This window comes from Lepidochelys kempii, chromosome 17, assembly GCF_965140285.1.
Source record: "Lepidochelys kempii isolate rLepKem1 chromosome 17, rLepKem1.hap1, whole genome shotgun sequence".
In the NCBI taxonomy this organism is placed as follows: Eukaryota; Metazoa; Chordata; order Testudines; family Cheloniidae; genus Lepidochelys; species Lepidochelys kempii.
The window spans coordinates 19885970-19905351 of record NC_136396.1 but is presented as its reverse complement, the minus strand read 5'-3'; the positions used below and the strand labels follow the sequence as shown (position 1 = coordinate 19905351).

Sequence of the window (19382 nt, the reverse complement as noted above, 5' to 3'; positions counted from 1 at the left end):
CCCCCAGCCTGGAACTACCCCGCCAGTGGATTAAGAGTGGTTGGGGTCAGAGACAGCTCCATCACAGGAAGGGATGGCCCCCTTCCTCCCTTTATTTTGGATGAACTTCCTGTCAAAGGAGGCACAGACATTAATACAGGTACGACAATTCCCACCGTGACATGTCATCCGCAGAACCAAAGCTCGTTAGCTGATCAGACTTCCCCCAGCAGATCACAAGCCAGCCAAGGACAGCTGCTCCAGCAAGGAGGTGGGAGACCAGTCCAGGGAACCTGCTGGCTAGGAAGTCAGAGCTCAAGTCCTCAAGCTACTTTCTAGCACCAGCTACACACACACACTGTGTCCTGTATGGTTTTTGGCATCTCTTCCCTCACTCTGCTTCTGCTGCCCAATGAATTGATTTGGGAGGGTGTTTGTGTGGAAGGGGAGGCTGGGGCATTAGGCTGCAGCAGTTCCAGGATGCCCTTAAAGCATCCTGCTGGAGCAGAGAGGATGCAGAGCAGCCCTGGGCTGAAGACCAGCCGCCACCTCTGTAGTAAAGAGGTCAGAACAGTTACAAAGCATGTTTTCTCCATCACTCGAAGGAGATTTACGGAAGAGCCAGGCCTTAGGGAATCTGCTCCCACGATGGGGCTGGGAGAGCCTGGTTCCCGCAGCCGGAGCACTTCCACTGGGGACTCGGCACCAATAAGGAGCCCGTTTCCATGCAAAGGGGATGGTTGCTGAGCCGTTCACCCCTTGTGTCTCAGCAGCACTGTCCATGGGAAGGGGAGCTGGGAATAAGGTCAGGGCTGGGGGTTGCTCCCTCCCCCTCAGGCCCAGCTGTCCACACAGGAGTGTTCAGAGCAGAAGCTTTGGAAAAAAAGGAAAGAGGCTTTGCCCCACCAGCTGTAACTGGGGGAATTCAGTTCCCAGGTTACTTGGAGCGAGCTGGGTATTCATGGTAGTGGTTTGGCCTGACCCCTAAGAAAGGGGTCACATTAACATCAGAGCTGAGCACAGGTGGGTCTGGAGTAATTGCCCTAGTCACCCCAATTCTGGAGCAAAGGGGCGGGGGCAGAGTGGGACAATGACTGCCTGGCTGGCCACGGTGCCCTCAGGGGAGATTGCTCCCATCCTCCTGCATCGCAGCAGGTGTGCAGCGGCTCCAACTAAAGGCAGCATTTCCTGGGGCCAGGATTGGGAGGGAGCCTCGCACCAGTCAGGTGCATTGGACTTCAGCAGCCTGGTTTACTGGATCACACACATTCCCCCGAGGTTGGCTGCACAGGCCTGCCTCTGAGGAACGGGCACGTGTTCAAGGGGTGAGGAGGAGAGTTGGATAGCAAAGCCTGGACTATGGCTAGGAGATGGGGGGGGGAGGTTGGAGAGAGCGAGACACCCCCCCCCCCCATCTCAGCATCAGCTCCTCTTCTCACTTGGCCTTCGCGTCTTGCTTCTGGTTCTGGAATTTCTGGTGGACGACCCGCAGGGTGGTGGTGAAATTCCCCGCGAAGAGCACGAAGAAGGGGAGCCCGCACATGAGAACCTGAGAGTTTGACAGGAGACACTAGAATTAACCCACCAGCAGGAGCCCAAGAGGGGTATTGAGCTGGGATCTCCGTGGCCAGCGAGAGGGGCCACGGCCCATCCATCACACTGCTCTGTCTCTTCCCTGCAGCCTGGCTCAGACCTCTCTGCATATGGCTTGGCTGCTGCATGTGGACATATTCCTGCCTCAGCACGGGGGGAGGGACTAGACCTGAGCTCCCTGTGCTGAGGGCACAGGTGGGCCCTTCACCCCTGTTCTGACCCCCCTAAGGGGAGGGAGGAAGCCTGGCGACCAGACTGCACATGCCCCAGCTAAGTCGGCAGCAGGCAGTGAATGAGGAGAGGAAATTGCCAGAATCTGTGATCCTTACACAGCAGAATGGCTGCACCCACCACACACAAAGTAATTTCTCTCTTGCCTGGGCATCTTGCTGGGAGGAGAAGGGCTGGCAGCGAGGGGGGCCCGGGGGCGGCAGTTTCCAAGGCATCATCTCACTTCCCTGCTCCACCACCTCACCCTCCATGCTCCCTTCGCCTGGGTCGCTCGCTCACCTGCCATTCCTTGCACTGCGGATGTCTGACCAGACGGAAGAGGGTGACCGCGTTGTAAAGCTGCCAGAACTGAAGGAGACACAGGGTTAAGGGACGGTTTTCACAGAGACTCATGTAAGATGGTCCCCAGCGTGGACGTGTCCCAGGCCAGCGCCATGGGCCTTGCCTCCTGCTACCCAAATACCTAGCCTGAGGCACTTGGCAGCTCTTCCTGAACATCACTGGGATCTGGGGTAGCTCTGCCTCTGAAAAGCCCAACTCACTAGGCAAGAGCAGGTGCTGCTCAGCAGAGATGCTGGTTTAAGTATTTAAGGAGCCTTGTTTTATGCACATCTCCAGCCGGAGGGGCCGTCCCGCTCCCCAGCTTCCTGCACCTGCCAGACGCCAGCATCTCCCAGGCACTCTGCTCGCACTAACGCGGCCTGGAATCTCTCCTCCCCTGGCACCTGGGCGGTAGCACGCTAGCCCATGGCGTTCGCGCCCCTTCCCTCTCATCTGTCTCCAAGGCTGATGGAATTAGGAGTGAGCGCTGCTAAACCCCTGAGAATCCCCGATCCTTTACAGCAGTGCTTTCTGGGCGGCACAGCCCCCTTGCCAACAGGCAGAGAGCCGCCCCTGGCAGACGGTGCGTTCTCACCTGGCCAAAGAAGAGGAACGGCAGCAAGAAAGTAAGGCCCCTCCACATCCACGACTGGAAGCCCTCTGCAGAGACAGGACATGAAGGGGGCCTTAGAACTCCGTGCCTTACAGCTGTGAGTACGGGGCTGGATTCAGCCAGCCCCAAGAGCCATGCAGCCTTGGACACACAAGGGACACAGACATCAGGGACAACCCTGGTGTCCTAAAGGATCCCACAGCCCCGAGAGAGGCGCTAGCTTCCAGGCAGGGCCGCCCGCTGTAGGAGACGGCCTTTATTGGGTGAGCAGCATCTTAGAGAGCCAGGGAAGAGTGCTGGAAAGCAAGGAGGGGTGCGTGTGGCATGCTGCGGGTTAACAGTAAGGCGGCTCAAAAGTTTCTATCTACAAGAAAACTTGATTGCAGAAAATTTTAAAAGGAACCAAAATCTTCCCACTCCAACTGGTGCCAGAGCCTCATGGGAATTGTAGTCCAGAGGGTCTGCACTCCCTTTCGCCTCTCTGGGCTGGGACCTCTGGCCGGACTACATCTGCCTTGATGCACAGCTGCCAGGGACCCCTCTGAGGCGTGCCCTCCTCGCACTCGGTGCGTAGGAGGTGTAGTCCAGCTGGAGAGCGACTGAGCCAGGTACCCTAGAGAAACATGCCCAGTGGCCCCAAGTGAGGCAGACATTTGCGGGATGACCCAGCCCATGCTCCCAGTCTGCTGTGCCGTAACGCCAGCGAGGGGAACACCAACAGGCGCCTCAGGGCGAGAGCAGCAGGGCTGCTCCGGCCCTCAGATGGCCGACGGGCTGCACTGAGTTTGAGGATGGGCCAAGCTGCCCCACGGGCACGAAGTCAGGGTCGGGGCCTGATCGTTTCCAAGCCAGCGTCTCTGCTGCTACGACAGCCAGCTGGGAGGTAGATTGCAGCTTCCCACCTGGGCAGGCGGTGGCGGGCTCTGTTTCGGCTTTGGCCACTGGCGGGAAGACGGGAAGCAACTTACCCACGGTGAGATCCATGTTGTGCCTCTCCCCCAGGGCCCTCAGCCGGTACAGGCACCCGCTCTGGTAGTAATACTGGAGGAACTGCACAAAGCCTGCGAGGAGAGGAGAGCTTCAGGGAGGGGAGATTCCTGCCCAACTGCCAGCGTGCAATCCGCTGGCCTGCAACAGGCCCTCCCAGCTCCGGGCAGTGCCCTACGCAGGCCAGGCCAGTGCTCAGTCACCGCTTCCTGAGCCTGCGGAGCGCCAGGGAGGAGAAACAGTCTCATTGCCCCTGCCGGCCCATCAAAGAATCCCCCTGTAAGCGCTGTGGACCCAGAGGGCATGGCTGAAACAGGCCAACAGGAGAGGGACGCAGCCGCCAGCCCACTGCTCTGGGGGCTCCCGCTGGGCGGTTCCAAGCAGCCCTGGTTTCCAAAGCCCAGCACCCAGGCTTGCTCCCCGCCCACACAGGGACACTCACTCTGATACATGGAGAAGGAGAGGAACTGGTTTCGGAACATCTGGTACATGAGCCCGTCTGGCCTGCGGGAGAGAAGAGATGGCTGGGGATGCTCAGCGCATTACCGTGTAGGGAGAGCCCTGCTGGCATCAGCCTGCTCCATGGGTTTTATCTGCGTGTGTCCCACAGCCCCATCCCCTGGCTACTCCCTTTGAGGCCCCAAGGGCTGCAGGGACCCAATTTAGGGGGAGGCTGGCAAGAGCCCGTCCAGGTGAAATCTGTCCTCTAACTCATCGTGACCCAACTGCGAACCAGGGAGGAGAGGGCAGGATGATGCAGGATCCGCAGCGACGGGCAGAGATGGAGACTCACCAAGTCAGCATGACGCCTGAGAGGAAGGTAGAGACGTAGTGATGGAAAACCCACCAGCCTTTGATTCTGGGGGATCAGAGAAGAGGGAGACAGACTTAGACTCCCACACAGGTGGGGCTAGGTTTGCAAGGGAGGTGAGGGCCAGGCTGGCCCCTCCAGCCAGAGGAGACAGGCCATCAGTTCCTCCCCTGCTCACAAGGAGCGGGCAGAAAACAGGGCCAGGGCGGATGCTCAGCTTGGCACGAAGCAGTGACTGCCGTGCCCAGGCTGTAATCAGCGAGCCAGGCTGCTGGAACAGCTACCCCTGAAGCTGTTGGTTCTCCTCCCATGGCCCCATCCCAGACACCGCTGACCCCCCCCCCCCCCCGGGGAGTGCTTCACAATACTGAGCAAGCTGTTCTCCCAGTTAGCAGAGGCGACCCCGAGTGGGGGGTCTTTCGCCCGCTCCCCTGGAGCTCGGGGCAGCTCTAGGAGCAGAGGCTAATGCAGCAGGCAGGCGTCGGTCTGCTCAGCCTGTGTGCTGCCCCTCCTTGGCGAGGCTGGGGACACAGGGCTCAGATGGGTTCAGCTGTGGGATGGGAGGGCGGGACCCTGCTCACCTGGACCCGTTGGTGATTAAGATGCACTCGCGGATGGTAAGGGTACAGTAGTACCAGACCAGCAGGAAGTTAAAGACAGCGTCCGTCACCCTGTCACACACAAAGCGGACGGTGAAGAGGGGGAGCAGAGCAGGGTCTCTGCGGCTCCACCGGGGACCAGCCAGACATCACTGCAGGGCGACTCTGAACGCCCCCCTGCAGGAGCGTTCAGCCCACGTGCAGAGCAACAGCTTGGGGCTGAGTGTCTGGCTCACTAAACAGCTTCCGCTACCACGGAACTGCTGGGAACAGCCACACCAGCGCCGCAGGGAGGCAGGGATGCAACGCAATGCAAGCTCTCTGGTGCATTCCCACTCCTGACCCGCATGCTGCTGAGAGGCAAGCTCTGGGATAGCCTCTAGGGGCGCGGCGTGGCAGGACGCAGGAAACAAGTGCAAGGAATGTAAGAGTGGCACGGAAACAGCCTAACCTGCTCACATAAGGTCAAGCTCTTTGGGAAGGACTTGAAAGCAGTGGCGTGGCTCTGGAATAAAGACAGGAGCACACTTTTGAGAAGCCAGGGGTCTGAGCGCACCCCCGAATGGGCATTTCCAAGTGTGCAGTTATTTCAGTGGGGGCCACCAGCTCTGGTCTCAGTGGGGAGCTGCTCCAGCCACACCGAGAGGAGTGGAAGCCTCTCATGTTAACCCAGGTGCTGAGACAGGTACAGCGACACCGACTGGCCAGGGTGTGAGCATGCAAAAGGGTCACCAGCTATTTGGAGAGTCCTGCTTCCCGAGCCAGTTACAGATCTTTGACCCGGTCCAGCCATGCTACCCCTTGGATGCTACATCCCTCACGCCTTTAATGAGATGGAAATTTACTGCAGAACAGACACCAGGAAAATCCCACCCTACTGTGGGGTGGCAACTTGTGGAGGTGCCTTGTTCAGCACCTGGATTGCTCCCCCAGGTGGGTACCGTTCCCCATGGCCGGCCAGCCTCAACCACATCAGAACCCAGTGGGCTAGCAACAGACACACTGCATGCCTGCAAACCGGATCCAAGCTGGGGAGACGTGACCGTCCCCTTTCCAGTCCGTTGACCAGGATCCCATCTCCAGCCCACCAGGGGAATGTTTCAGCTCAAGATCTTGTTACCTCCAGCAATCCTATTGTAGCCCCACAGTCTTTGCAGGATCCTATAGAGGCACCAGTCTGCAGTTTGGTTCCCATCATTCGGGGATGGCAGCCTGAGTCAGAAGCTACTCAACCCGGCACCTTCCACGTGAGCCCCATGCACCTCACCTAAGCAGTCTGTTAGCAGACCCTGCTTTCAGCCCAGGAAATGGTCTCTGTTGTAAGGCTGCCCACATGGCTTAGTGAGCATCTCGCTACAGACTCACCTGGAGTTGAGAAGGAACCTGCAGGAGAAGGAGATGATGAGCAGGATGATGGTGAGGTAGAGCTTGAACTTCTCGTACTCATCTTTATAAGCAAACCTGCAGGGAAGCACAGCGAAGGGTCATGGTGTGCGGAGAATAAGCCCAGTCTTCAGGCAACGATCAGTGGACAAGGGCTATCTCCCGGAGTTACAAAGAGCAACCGGGTAAACCTGAGCGACCCTGCGGCCGTACCAGCTTGGACTGTGAGCTACTGGGTCTCGGTCAGGAGACCCACGATGCTGTAGGGAAGGGTGCTGGGGCTCTTGGTTGAGCAAGTCTTGGATTATGTCCCAACATGGCATAAGGGGTCTCTGTGCTGCCAGAGGCTCCACCTGTCCTTACACCAGCCCCAACCCACCAACCCTAACGAGGAGGGAAGAATGCCACCTACTGAACCACTAACAAACCTGCGTTTTCCCAGTACATCTCCCATCAAGGCTTGACCGAAAGACCCCTGCCAGAGGCAGGACAGTTGTAAGAACATGCAAGAGAAGGTCAGGTGTCAGAGGTTAACTCTAGGGAAGGGAGTGTCCTAAACCCAGCCCTGGGGAGGGTCAGCATGACAATCAGTCTGCTGGCGGAAGAGGGTCTCTGCGGATGCTGGGACGGGGAAGAGTGCCCGTCAGTGCTCAGCACTGCAGCTCAGCTTGGCCAGGGTCACGGCCAGACACGCTCACGCGCTGGCAGAAGACGTCCCGCCTCTCCAAGAGCAAAGGGAATTCTACTGCCCATAAGCGGCCGCAAACAGATGGATAGCAGAGGGGCATTACTTAGCCTGCTTGCTGAGTAGAGTCACATTCACGTTCCCAAGCACCAGACTCAGGTACAGCCTAGAAGAGAACAGAAGGAGAAGTGAGAACATACGCAGGAGGTGTACAGCACTCCCCCTCCTGCCCACTGGGGCGGGGAGCCAGCTGCACCGCCGGGACAGTGGCCGGACTTGCATCCGAGATTGAAAGGGCTCCTGCTGCGTGGCTATCACGCACAGGCATTGTACTGGCCTGAACGCCGAGCATTACTACGCTCACGCTCAGCGCAGACATACGTAGGCTGATTCATTCATCTGTCGGTCCCTTGGTGGGAACACCGGCTGGGACAGGCACCCATCCATTTTCCACTTGTCAAGGACACAGCCACAGGTCTGTCATTAGCACAGCGGAAGGTGGCTTCTGCCCAAGGCTGCCTCGGGCACCCGCAGCAGTCTGGATAAGTATGGCCAAGTGCAGAACCTGTGCCCCCTAGGACCTCCCCACCAGTGCTCACGAGGGTCCGCGGGCAGCCCTTGCTGGGGACGAGAACTCTGGACCAAATCGGGGCCGCTGCTGTCACAACCAAGTCAATGGCAGGAGGATTTAGGAAAGTCACTAATGGCAGCCATTAGCACAAGCGGGGTATGGAGACAGGAACCCTGCACATCACATCAGGCAAAATATGGGGCCATTCCCGCCCCAGGACTGCGATGGTTACTGCCGCTCTGCCAGCCTGCAGAGTAACTGCTGAATGGAAGGCTCCCTGCTTAGCAGCACATTGCAGATGCTGTGCGGGGGAACCAGGAACGCAGGCAGCCCTATGCTCCGCTGCCTGGTAACACACCCGAAACATCTCGCGTGGGACCTTAACTCCACCCCCGGGCTCTCACCTTCCTAACCAGCGATACTAAGCAGCATTTGTCACTGTTCCCACCCCCCCACACACTTTACTGCATTAAGGAGAGACTGTGACCCTAGAATAAACATCTGTTCAAACACCCCACTAATGGGCCTCTTGCTCAGCCAGCGGGAGGTTGGCCTGCTGGTCACGGGACAACACCAGTGCACGCTGGAGAGCGAGCGTCAAGCCAGCGGTGTCCAAAGACACTGCTGCTCCAAGCAGCCAGCCCCAGGGGTTATACTCTGCTCTGAATTGGCAACACACTGTGCCAAGGCCCCTAGCCTAATCGGTCTCTGGCTGGTTACTCTGAGGTTTTCCCGAGCCCGGTGGAAATGGGGGCTTGGAAACTGAATCAGGAGGATGGGGATTGAGAAGAAGCGATGAGAAATTAACTTGCACCAGCTGCGTATCAGGTCTCTCACTGACATCCTGCTAGAGTCTGGGCAGTTTTTGGCTGGTAACCCAAGCAATCTCTGGTAACGGCTGTATAGAAGTCAATAGCTTCAGTCCTTTTACTGCTGGCTAAGACCCCAAGACCATGGGACGGCTTCTTACCCATTCTTCTTTGGCAAATATGCCTCCATTTCAAAGAAGATGCTCTGCCTCTCTTTGATGAGGCTCTGGATCTCCCGGATGGACTCTTCCTGTTCGGCGGTTATCGAGGACTTGCAGCTGGGGAAAGGAATGTGATTTGGTCTGACAAAAAGGACCACCAGCTGCAGCTGCGTGACATTGTCCCACTGCAGGACAGCGCGACAGCAGGAAATGAGAGATTAATTCAGAACTAACTGAGGGATGAAATCTGGGAGCTAATCCCTGGGTCTGCCCCCGAGTTTCTGAATGGGACCTAGGCTAAGAGGAAGCAGGGTGTAAACCAGCATGAACAAGCATCCACCAATTTTCTAAGCCTAGGAAGTCAGCGTGGGGAGCTGATGTTTAATGTGGGCAAGGGATGAAGGAACGACTGGAGAAAGGAAAGGAGGGTATGAGAGAAACAACAGACCCTTCATCCTACTCCGCCGCCATGGTTCACCTACTCCAAACCATTCCTCCCCCCATCAGCACCCCATGGTATAGGAATGCTGCTCGCTAGGCTCCCACGCTCCCTCCAACCAGGGTTCCGCAAGGATCTCCTTATGTCGTCCTACGTAACTCCTTACCTTTTGAAGGCAAGAGACAGCTCCTTCAGCCGCTTCTTCTGCCTTGCAATGGAACTGGAGATCCCATCCTGCAGCTTGGTTAGTTCTTCGAGCTTCTGCTTGTACAGCTTATGGGCCTCCTGGCAATGGAAAGGACAGATCAGCGGTGAGCCCAGGTGCCTCAGCTGGGAGCCTGTTTAATTCTCCAGGAGGCTGCAGGTGTGAGCGGGAGGGTGGGCTGGGGATTCAAGCAGAGGAACAGGAGGCAGGACCTTTGAGAACTATCCCCGGCTCCACCGCCAACTCGTGGCATCCGCTTGGGAAGTGTATTTGCCCCTCCGTTTGGGGCTGGAAACTCACTGGGTAAATGCTTGGAGGCCGGAGAAGCGGGGTTTGCTTCCCTGGCCTGATGCAGCCTCTACAAGCAGTGGGAAGTGAGCCCAGAGCCAAGCATCTCACCCCCCGCCCCCTTCAGTCCCAAACTGGGATTCAGCTTCCCTTAGAGACGGTCTCTCACACCCCTGCCCCCTCCCCACCCCGTAGGGGGTGCTGTTCGGATGGCATAAGCTTGCCCATTGTGTTCCATTGCTCCTCATTGCCGAGAGCAAGTAGTTGGCAAGGAGCCACCTCCAGCTAAAGCCTAGACTTGGCCTCGGACCTTGGCTTCTGTTCCCAGCCTGCCACCGACCTGCCGGGTGACCTAGGGCATCTCCCTGCCCCACGCTGCCATTTCGCTTCCAGGCCCGGGGAGCCAGCCAGGGCCAGCTGACTCAGCATTTCCCAGCAGCCTCCCACCCAGCCGGGGAGGAAGTGCGCACAGCTGGGACCTGTCTGTGACAGAGGGGAAGCTGCTGAACTAAAAGCCGCCCTATAGACCAGGCGTCCGTGAAGAGCCCAGCATCCAGCCTCCAACTGTGGCAGATGGTTCAGGGGAAGGTGTCCCTGTAACATCGACTGGTCCCGTACCGTGTTGACTGACAGCCTGCGGGAGGAAGGAGCCCCTACCTTCCCCCAGCTGGTGATCAGAGGTTATGTCCTGCAGCCTGGGACGGATGGTCTTTGAAATGCTGCCCTGCCTTGTTTTATGTTTAGGAACTCAGTGGTAGCCCTTGCCACATCAACGCTTACCCTTCTTTTGAAAGTCTGCTGAGAGATGCTACATGTTTGACATTGATGAACAATTCAGAATAGCACCTTCAACTAGAGAATTAAAGCTGAGCTCACAATTAGTCTTATAGTGGACCTTCAGTTGAAGATCTAGAATCTCAAGCCAATCTACAGCTTTTACCAGTAGCTCTCAAAATGCTTTAGGAAGTTGGTCAGTATCATTATCCTCATTTACAGTTGGGGAAACTGAGGCACGGAGCAGCGCAATGACTTGGCCAAGGTCACCCAGCAGGTCAGTGGCAGAACTGGGAACACAACCAAAGTCTGAGCTCTAGCCCAGTGTTCTAGCCACTATCTTTTTAATTACTTTTATCTGTGTCCTGCAGCAGGGAGTCCCGCAGGTTAGTTCTACTTTGCTGAAAACAATTCGCCACCCAATTTAAATTTGCAGGCTTTTAATTTGCACACTGTGGTGCAAGCAGACCAGCTTTGAGCGCGCTGTGGAATATTTGAGAGCTGTCGTCTCGCAAGTTGCTTCTTAAACAGCATGTTCTTGAGCCCATTGCTTGTAGCAGGTAAGAGGAAGGAACTGAAGCTGTTAAGATGTTAGATTAGATCTTTGCCTGCTTTTCACAAATTGGCCAAATCAAGAGCAAAACAAGGATAGGTCTCTCAAGAGCAGGTCGCTTTCCCAAGAACAAGACTGTCCCTTATATTGTGCGGGTGGGGGATGAGAGCAGATTACATCATTTCTCACTCTGCCTCCTCAACCCTTCACACAGCAACTCTGGTACATTTCACTTAACCCTTCTGGGGAGAGGCACACAGATGCTCTTGGTAAATCAGAACCAGGGGGCTTGGAGTCCAGCACGTCTTGAGACACCAGTGAAACGAGGTGGCTGGTCTCGCTCAGGTGCCCGGTCTCGCTCAGGTGCCCCTATTTGCCCCAATCAAGAGACCACCAGGCAGTTTGTGCTTGAGAGTCTCTGGTCTTGGAACGCTGGGGGGTGGGGTAGGGTAGAGGTAAATTGCTGTAACTGCACGGGAAAGTTTGCAACAGTTCATTCCTGGCTGTAACCCATGCCAAGCACCCTGATTTCTGCAGAGCTACTGGAATCCCACTTCTCTGAGCAGCTTCCTCCCCCTAGGCTCCGGCAGTGAGCCGCTGAATGGGAATATGCATAAACAACCACCAGTGGGGCTGGAAAACCCCTGACTCTATGACTAACTCCTAGAGAACTCCCATGTACTCTGCTGGGTGTGTGTTAATGGGACTTGGCCACCCATAAATTACTGGGCACGACACTCAGAAGTTCGGAGCAGCTGTAAAAGCCTTCGTGAACACAGTACTTGGCAAGAACTGCAGTCATTCAAGCAGATGCATCAACAGCCAGACATCTAGGAACCACTGACAGTACCAGAGGCGGCTGTTTCTGAGCCAGGACACCCACAGCTTTCCACGCAGGGGCACTCAAAAGACCTTCACCGATGCCTAGTGTGTCCCCTTCCCCGAGGCTGAGCGTCTCCCTAGAGCGTAACCCCTTCCCTAGTCCTCAGCAACGGATGCCCCATCTGAAGTCACAGCCCTGATAGTGGTTAGTCATCTGTGGCCGCAGCTCCGGGACAAGCTGAGTCCTGGTGTAACAACGTACAGCTCCACTGACAGCAGCCCTGTGTGCCTCGCCAGGGAACGGAAACATTGGGTAATCTGTGGCAAGGTTCACTGCACTTTGCACTGGGGATTCCTAGCAGGAGGCACAATGTCTAACTCATCCATGGAGTCACAGCAGAAGCAAATTTTTACGGTCACTAATCTCAACTATTAAAGGAGCAGGATGGTCCTAAGGGTTAGGCACTAGCTAGGTCTTGGGAGGCTCAGGTTCAGTTCCCTGCTACGCCACAGACTTGTGTGTGGCCTTGGGCAAGTCACTTGGTCTCGCGGTGCCTCAGTTTGCCATCTGTGAAGTGGTACTTCCCTACCTCACAGGGGTGCTGAAGATTAGTATCTGAGCACCTCCTAATCTTTTAGAGTGACAGGGGCCATATACGGCCCTAAAATAGATAACACACCTTTCAGTATAAGGGTCTAAATATGCCCTTTCCTCTACTATTTGGTATAACTACTAGGTGTGAGGCAAGGAAATTTTACCCCATTTCGCACAGGACACAGCGACGTACCCCAGGACACACAGGTAGCCTGCAGCCGAGACAAAACTGAGGCCAGGTCTCCCAAGTCCTCGTCTAGCGTTCTATCCATTATACCACACGTCCCTCTTGTAGAACGCGGCGCTACATATGCCATGCAAGCTGGCTTTGCTGTTCTGGGGTGGGATTTCTAAAAGCAGGACTTGGTGCTGCATCACTTAGATGACTTTGAGACGCCCCCTTTGAATCTGATCTCTTTCTCGTATTAATAAATCTTGTTCTGCAAGGCCGCTAGAGTGACTGATTAGGAATTTCACAGACTGTCCCAAGAGGGAAAAAGCCATCAGCATCTGAGGGGAGCCAGTGAAGAAAAGCTGTCCTGAGCATACTCTGTATCCTTGGTCTCCATCAAAAGGACATGGACAGAGGAATCTTCTCCCCTAAAGCATGTCACCAGTAGGTCTTGGATCTAACTGACACAGGAACCACCCAAGTACCATAGACAAGAACCAAGTGGAGAGGAGGGGAGTTAAAGTGTATTCATACCAAGTAGATCACAAAATGCTTTGGAGAAGAACATATACTACACATACTGTCATGTAAATCACACCAGGCAGGCGGACAAACACACTGTAGTATATTCACTCCATAGTGAACACATTAAAGCATTCAATCATTTACCAAAAGGAAAATAGTCAAGAGGCAGGGAGCCTACCAGTAAAACAGATGCATCTTTGAACCTGTCCACAGACAACAGACTTCCGAAAGAGACCTTAAAATGATTGTTTCCTTTCCAGCTGCATCCACAAGAGATGTAAATCCCAAACAGCTCGGCCCAAACACACACGAGGGCTTCCCCAGCCAATGAGACTGTTTTGTCCTGATTGTCAAGGACAGCAGATAGCCAGTATGTGACAAAGCAGGAGAGACATAGCAAAGGAAGTGTGAACGGAAAGGTCACCAACACTCCACTGATCACTGACTGACAAAGTGTACATGAGAGAAACTGACAGCGAAACATGGTAGACTCAGTTATTGAATGATAAGCTTAGCAGCAATGAAAACCTCTTGCTTATCACAGACAGGGATACAACATGGGGACTGCATGGTTCTCTGTTATTTCACCTCTATTCTTTTTTCTTCTACCCTTGCCTGAGATCACACCTCCAGTGTGTGTTTTGACACTAGATAAGGATCACTGGGTCACAATTCACTCAGCAGCCTTATACTTCCATTAAAGGCCACCATTCCCCCCACATCTCCCTGCCACAGCATGAATAAAGTCAAGATAAAAATTCCTTCCAGACTAGAAGCTTGACTGGCCACAGCAGGACCAGTTCTCACTATGCATTTATATATGGGTGACTACTGAGGTAGAATGATTAATATTGGACATAAAAATAAATGAGAATAGATGCTCAAAATGGCCACTCTTGCATGCCTTGACTATCTGATTTCCTCCAGAGCCAGAGATTACAGATTGTTGTTTTAAGAAAGTTCTTTTTCAAATGTTTAGACCTGTTGAGGCAAGAACCTTTGGCAACATACAAATAAAGGAGACTAGAGATATTCTAAAATCAGCAGTTACTCGTGTATCACATCCACCCTGAACAATACAGGACTGGATGAATGCATCTCCAAAGGCAGTGCCACATCATACCAGCACTCCATGGCCTGTATGACTGCCCACTGAGGGGCCTGTAAGGTGGGGGAGAGGGGCGGGAATTTCCCATGAAGCTGTTAATTGTTGGTGATCTGGTTGCCTTACGGCCTCTGCCCCCACACAGCACAACGGTTGTGATCAGTGGAAGTGCTGGAGTCCCCTGGAACTGGGGGGGGCTGGCAGGGTATTTTTAGTGGAGGGTCCTCAACTCCAAGATGTATGTCCCCCTCTTCCCACCAGAGCTTGGGTGTACCACCCTTGTGGGCACAGAGCAAGGGTCAGCATTTCGCAGGGACACGCAGGGCACGGTTGAGAGGCTGTGGGTGGCAGCGAGGCATGCTAGCCAACTTCACCGCCACAATCGCGGGGTTCTCGGCAGGCGAGTCACAGCTTGCGTCCCAGGGTGCGCGTCGGGGTGGGTTGTCAGTGTCTTACTGAGGGGGCAGGTTCGAAGCAGCTTTGTGAAGCCCCCAGAGTGTGGAGAGGCTGCTGGGGCCCAGTGGCTGCTTCTCACATGCACCTGCTGCCGCCTCCAGGGAGAGGCCTCGCTCTGGTCTCCTTGCCCCCGGCCTGCTGGGCCTGCAGCGTGGAGCCCAGAGCTGGGCAGCAGTGAGATAGTGCTCCCAGCCCAGCCCTGACAGTGGGGGAGCCCCAGCCCTGGAGACAGGCACTGTGGTACCCCCATAGCTCCCCAGCGCCTGCCCCCGGGACCTGCCCCCCCATAGCTCCCCAGTATCTGGCACATGCCCCCCCCAGCTCCCTGGTACCTGCCCCCCCATAGCTCCCCAGTATCTGGCACATGCCCCCCCCGCTCCCTGGTACCTGCCCCCCCATAGCTCCCCAGTATCTGGCACATCCCCCCCCCAGCTCCCTGGTACCTACCCCCCCATAGCTCCCCAGTATCTGGCACATGCCCCCCCCCAGCTCCCTGGTACCTGCCCCCCCATAGCTCCCCAGTATCTGGCACATCCCCCCCCCAGCTCCCCGGCGCCTGCCCCTCCCCCCCCAAGCTCCCCGGCGCCTGCCCCTCCCCCCCCAAGCTCCCCGGCGCCTGCTCCCCCCCCCCGGCTCCTGCTGCTCCCCCCCAAGCTCCCCGGCGCCTGCCCCTCCCCCCCCGGCTCCTGCCCCTTCCCCCCCAAGCTCCCCGGCGCCTGCCCCTCCCCCCCCGGCTCCTGCTGCTCCCCCCCCCCCGGCTCCTGCCCCTCCCCCCCCCCCCGGCTCCTGCCCCTCCCCCCCGAAGCTCCCCGGCGCCTGCTGCTCCCCACCCGCACCCTGCCACCCCCCCCGCCTGCCCCTCCCCAATACCCACCGCTCCTCCCCGCAGCTCCCCAGCGCCTGCCGCTCCCCCCCCAGCACCTGCCCCAGTACCTGCCCCTCCCCCCCAGCTCCCCGGCACCTGCTGCCCCCCCCGGCGCCTGCCCCTCCCCCGGCGCCTGCCCCCCGGCGCCTGCCATCCGCCCCCCCAGCTCCCCCTGCCCCGGCACCTGCACGTGCTGGAAGCCGCCCTGCAGCTCCTCCCAGTCCCGCAGACACTCGCTGACCGAGGCGCGGAGGCTCATGGCGGCGCCGGCGGGGTCACGGAGCGGCAGGACCCGGCAGCGCCGCTCCGCTCTCCGCGGCCTCCGGGGGGGGGGCGCTTCCGGGACCCGCCGCGGCCAATCGTCCAGGGCGTCCTGAGAGCGTCATCCGGACGTCACAACCAATCGGCGCTCGGGAGCGGTGCTTTGGAGCGCCACGCGACGGTGGGGGGCGGGGAAGGTGGCGGCAGCAACAGCCGGGATGGGGGCGGTGTCGGGGGGTGGCCTGGGGGAGGGGCCTGGGGGAGGAGCCCGGGGGGGGGTGACCTAGGGGAGCACCCCTGGGGGCGCTGTCGGGGGGTGACCTGGGGGTGGTGTCAGGGGTGACCTGGGGGAGCAGCCCTGGGTGCTGGGGGGTGACCTGGGGGAGCACCCCTGGGGGCGGTGGCGGGGAGTGACCTGGGGGCAGTGTCAGGGGTGATCTGGGGGAGCAGCCCTGGGTGCTGGGGGGTGACCTGGGGGAGCACCCCTGGGGGCGGTGGCGGGGAGTGACCTGGGGGCAGTGTCAGGGGTGACCTGGGGAAGCAGCCCTGGGTGCTGGGGGGTGACCTGGGGGAGCACCCCTGGGGGCGCTGTCAGGGGGTGACCTGGGGGTGGTGTCAGGGGTGACCTGGGGGAGCAGTCCTGGGCGGTGTCAGGTGGTCACCTGGGGGAGCAGCCCTGGGGGGGGGTGTTGGAGGTGACCTGGGGGAGCAGCTTGGATGGGGGTGTATCTTCCCATTGATCTCAATGGGCTTTGGCCTGGTCCCTTATACCACGCTTATTGCCACCATGTTTGAGGCCCAGATCCTCACATGTATTTAGGCACCTAACTCCCATTGATTTCAAATCAACAAAATCATCATCACTTTATAGGGCACATGGTCTAGATTCTTCCCCTCTTCCTCCAAGCCTGCTGGGGATTTTTGTATTCCTCCTCCATCATCTGCCTTCTTTCTTTTCACTGTTGTTTTCCTTGTGGCTGTGGCTACATCTGCAATACCGGGAAGTCCATCTTCAGCCCCCCCCAGTGTGTTATTTTGATGTTCTTGTTAGATTAGAGTTATATTTTTTAATGTGAGGAAATCTTTGTGCAGTGTTTGTGAGGATCTGTTCATTCCTTGCTTATTTTCCTCTTAGGGGGCTAACTTCATCGACTGTTTGCCCTTTCATTGTAAATCGGCACGAGCCTTCAGCACTGCACACAGCGCTCACTTCTGGAGATCCTTCTGGAGGGACATTGAAATCAGTACATCTGAGATACTAATGCAAGTATTATCAGAGGGGTAGCCGTGTTAGTCTGGATCTGTAAAAGCGGCAAAGAGTCTTGTGGCACCTTATAGACTAACAGACGTACTGAAGCATAAGCTTTCGTGGGTGAATACCCACTTTGTCGGATGCAAGGGCTGGAATATTCAAAGGAGTCTAAGAGAGTTAGGTATCCAAATGCCATTGCAATACAATGTGAGATGAGTGCCTAACTCCCTGGGGCCCCTTTGAAAAGTCTATACATTTGCTACAGAACAAATTGGAAGACTGCACAAGCCTTGTGGCCCATTAAGGAAAGAATTGTAAGTAAGTCCTTTATTGAGAAGTGCCACCAAGTGGTTAGCGCTTGGAACTGGAAGTCAGCAAGCCTGAGTCCTAGTTGCACCTGTCACTGAGGATATAAACAGCAATTAAACCTCTGCAGCTGGCCTGTGTCAGCTGACTTGGGCTGGCTCAGGCTGTGGTGCTGTAAAACTGTTCTGTAGATGTAGAGTCGGAGTTCTGGGGCCCAGTGAGGGGGGAGGGTCCCAGAGCCCAGACTACAGCCCGAACCCGAAAGTCTACACCACGGTTAAACAGCCCTGCAGCCCAAGTGCCATGAGCCCAAGTCAGCTGACATGGGCCAGCCATGGGTGTTTAACTCCGGTGTAGCCATACCCTCACTCAATTAAACAAGTCAAATCACTCTGTGCTTCTGCTTCCCCATATGCAAAACGGGTAGAATGAGATCCACCTTTATAAATTGCTCTGACATCCTGGGAAATAAAGGCAGATCCTCAGCTGGTGTAAACTGGCATAATTCCCTGGAAGTCAATGGAGTTCTGCTGATACACATCAGCTGAAGATCTGGACCATAAGGTGCGACATAAGTACATAGTATTTTCTTAAAAAATAATGGTTCTGAATCACAGAATCGTAGAATCTCCGGGTTGGAAGGGACCTCAGGAAGTCATCTAGTCCAACCCCCTGCTCAAAACAGGACCAATCCCCAACTAAATCTGAAACTAAGTACAAAACTGATAGACCCATTTATAGATCTCACTGCAGTGAAAAGACATTCGTACAGAAAATCTACCTCTGATTGCGATTTACAGCACCGGTGCTTATTTCTGGTCACCCAGTTCCCACAAAGCATACACATTTCAGCACTCAGAAGTAGTTAGTTGTCTAAATTCATTAGCAAGAATGTCAAGGTTGAGTAATTCTGTCCCAGGCTAGAGTTATTGAGGCTGTAATAATGTTGTGGTACAAATGTGTCAAAAAACATTTGAAGGTTCAGATCTAGGATGAAGATTTAAAATGAAGGACATAATACAACTATCAGGGTAAGGAGGTCAAAATTTCGTGTAAGGCCTAAATAACATTTTCTATAAACTCTTATTCTATGCTGCTAATGTACAGAATTTACAATGTTAAAAAGGAGATAGATCAGAGGTGGGCAAACTACGGCTCGCGGGCCACATTCGGCCCACGGGACCCTCCTGCCCGGCACCTGAGTGCCTGGCCTGGGAGGCTAGCCTCCAGCCCCTCCCCTGCTGTTCCCCCTCCCCCGCAGCCTCAGCTCACTGTGCCGTTGGTGCCATGCTCTGGGCGGTGGGGCTGCGATCTCCTGCCGGGCAGCGCAGCTGCAGAGCCATGGCTTGACCCGGTGCTCTGTGCTGTGCGGTGGTGTGGCTGGCTCCAGCCGGGCAGCGTGGCGGCCTGTCCTGGTGCTCCGGGCAGCATGGCTGTAGCACCGGCAGCCACTGGTGCTCCAGGCAGCGCGGTAAGGGGGCAGGGAAGTTCAGGGTGGTGGTCAGAGGGTGGGGGTGTGGATAGGGGGCAGGGCGGTCAGAGGGCGGGGAACGGGGGTTGAATGGGGGCAGGGGTCCCGGGAGAGCAGTCAAGAAGGAGGGGGGGGAGTTGGATAGGGCGGCGGGAGGTAGTCAGGGGCGGGGGTTCCAGGGGCGGTCAGGGGACCAGGAGTGGGGGTGGGGTTGGATGGGGCAGGAGTCTTGGGGGGCAGTCAGGGGGCAAGAAGCAGGGGGGGGTCGGATAGGAGGCGGGGGCCGGGCCACACCTGGCTGTTTGGGGAGGCACAGCCTCCTCTAACCAGCCCTCCATACAATTTTGGAAACCCGATGTGGCCCTCAGGCCAAAAAGTTTGCCTGTCCCTGGGATAGATGGTACTGAGCTTCATCATCATGTTCCCATTACACCTCTGGTGTTTAGGGCAGCGACGAAACTCCTCCACTCCTGTCTGTCTTTGGCAAGTCTTTCAATGGTTCCCTAGCTGTGCCCCAGGTTTTCCAGCTCGGCTTCCACAACTCTTCGCC

General features: G+C 56.4%; 1 protein-coding gene across 2 annotated transcripts; it reads right to left on the bottom strand.

The window, feature by feature from the left end:
* Nucleotides 1-1317: 1317 nt before the first annotated feature.
* TMEM120A (transmembrane protein 120A) lies at nucleotides 1318-15891 on the bottom strand. 2 transcript variants are annotated; one of them, XM_073315684.2, is made up of 12 exons: nucleotides 15727-15891; nucleotides 9349-9467; nucleotides 8744-8860; nucleotides 7309-7368; nucleotides 6500-6595; nucleotides 5117-5206; nucleotides 4518-4583; nucleotides 4167-4228; nucleotides 3706-3798; nucleotides 2720-2784; nucleotides 2083-2151; nucleotides 1318-1528 (listed from the first exon to the last, which is right to left on the bottom strand). In XM_073315684.2, exons 1-12 carry the CDS (start codon nucleotides 15799-15801, stop codon nucleotides 1415-1417), a joined length of 1026 nt encoding a protein of 341 aa, XP_073171785.1. In that variant the 5' UTR covers nucleotides 15802-15891; the 3' UTR covers nucleotides 1318-1414. The 2 variants fall into 2 exon arrangements, with proteins under 2 accessions (XP_073171785.1, XP_073171784.1); XM_073315683.2 differs by lacking the exon at nucleotides 15727-15891 and adding an exon at nucleotides 13295-14923.
* Between the last annotated feature and the right edge of the window lie 3491 nt (nucleotides 15892-19382).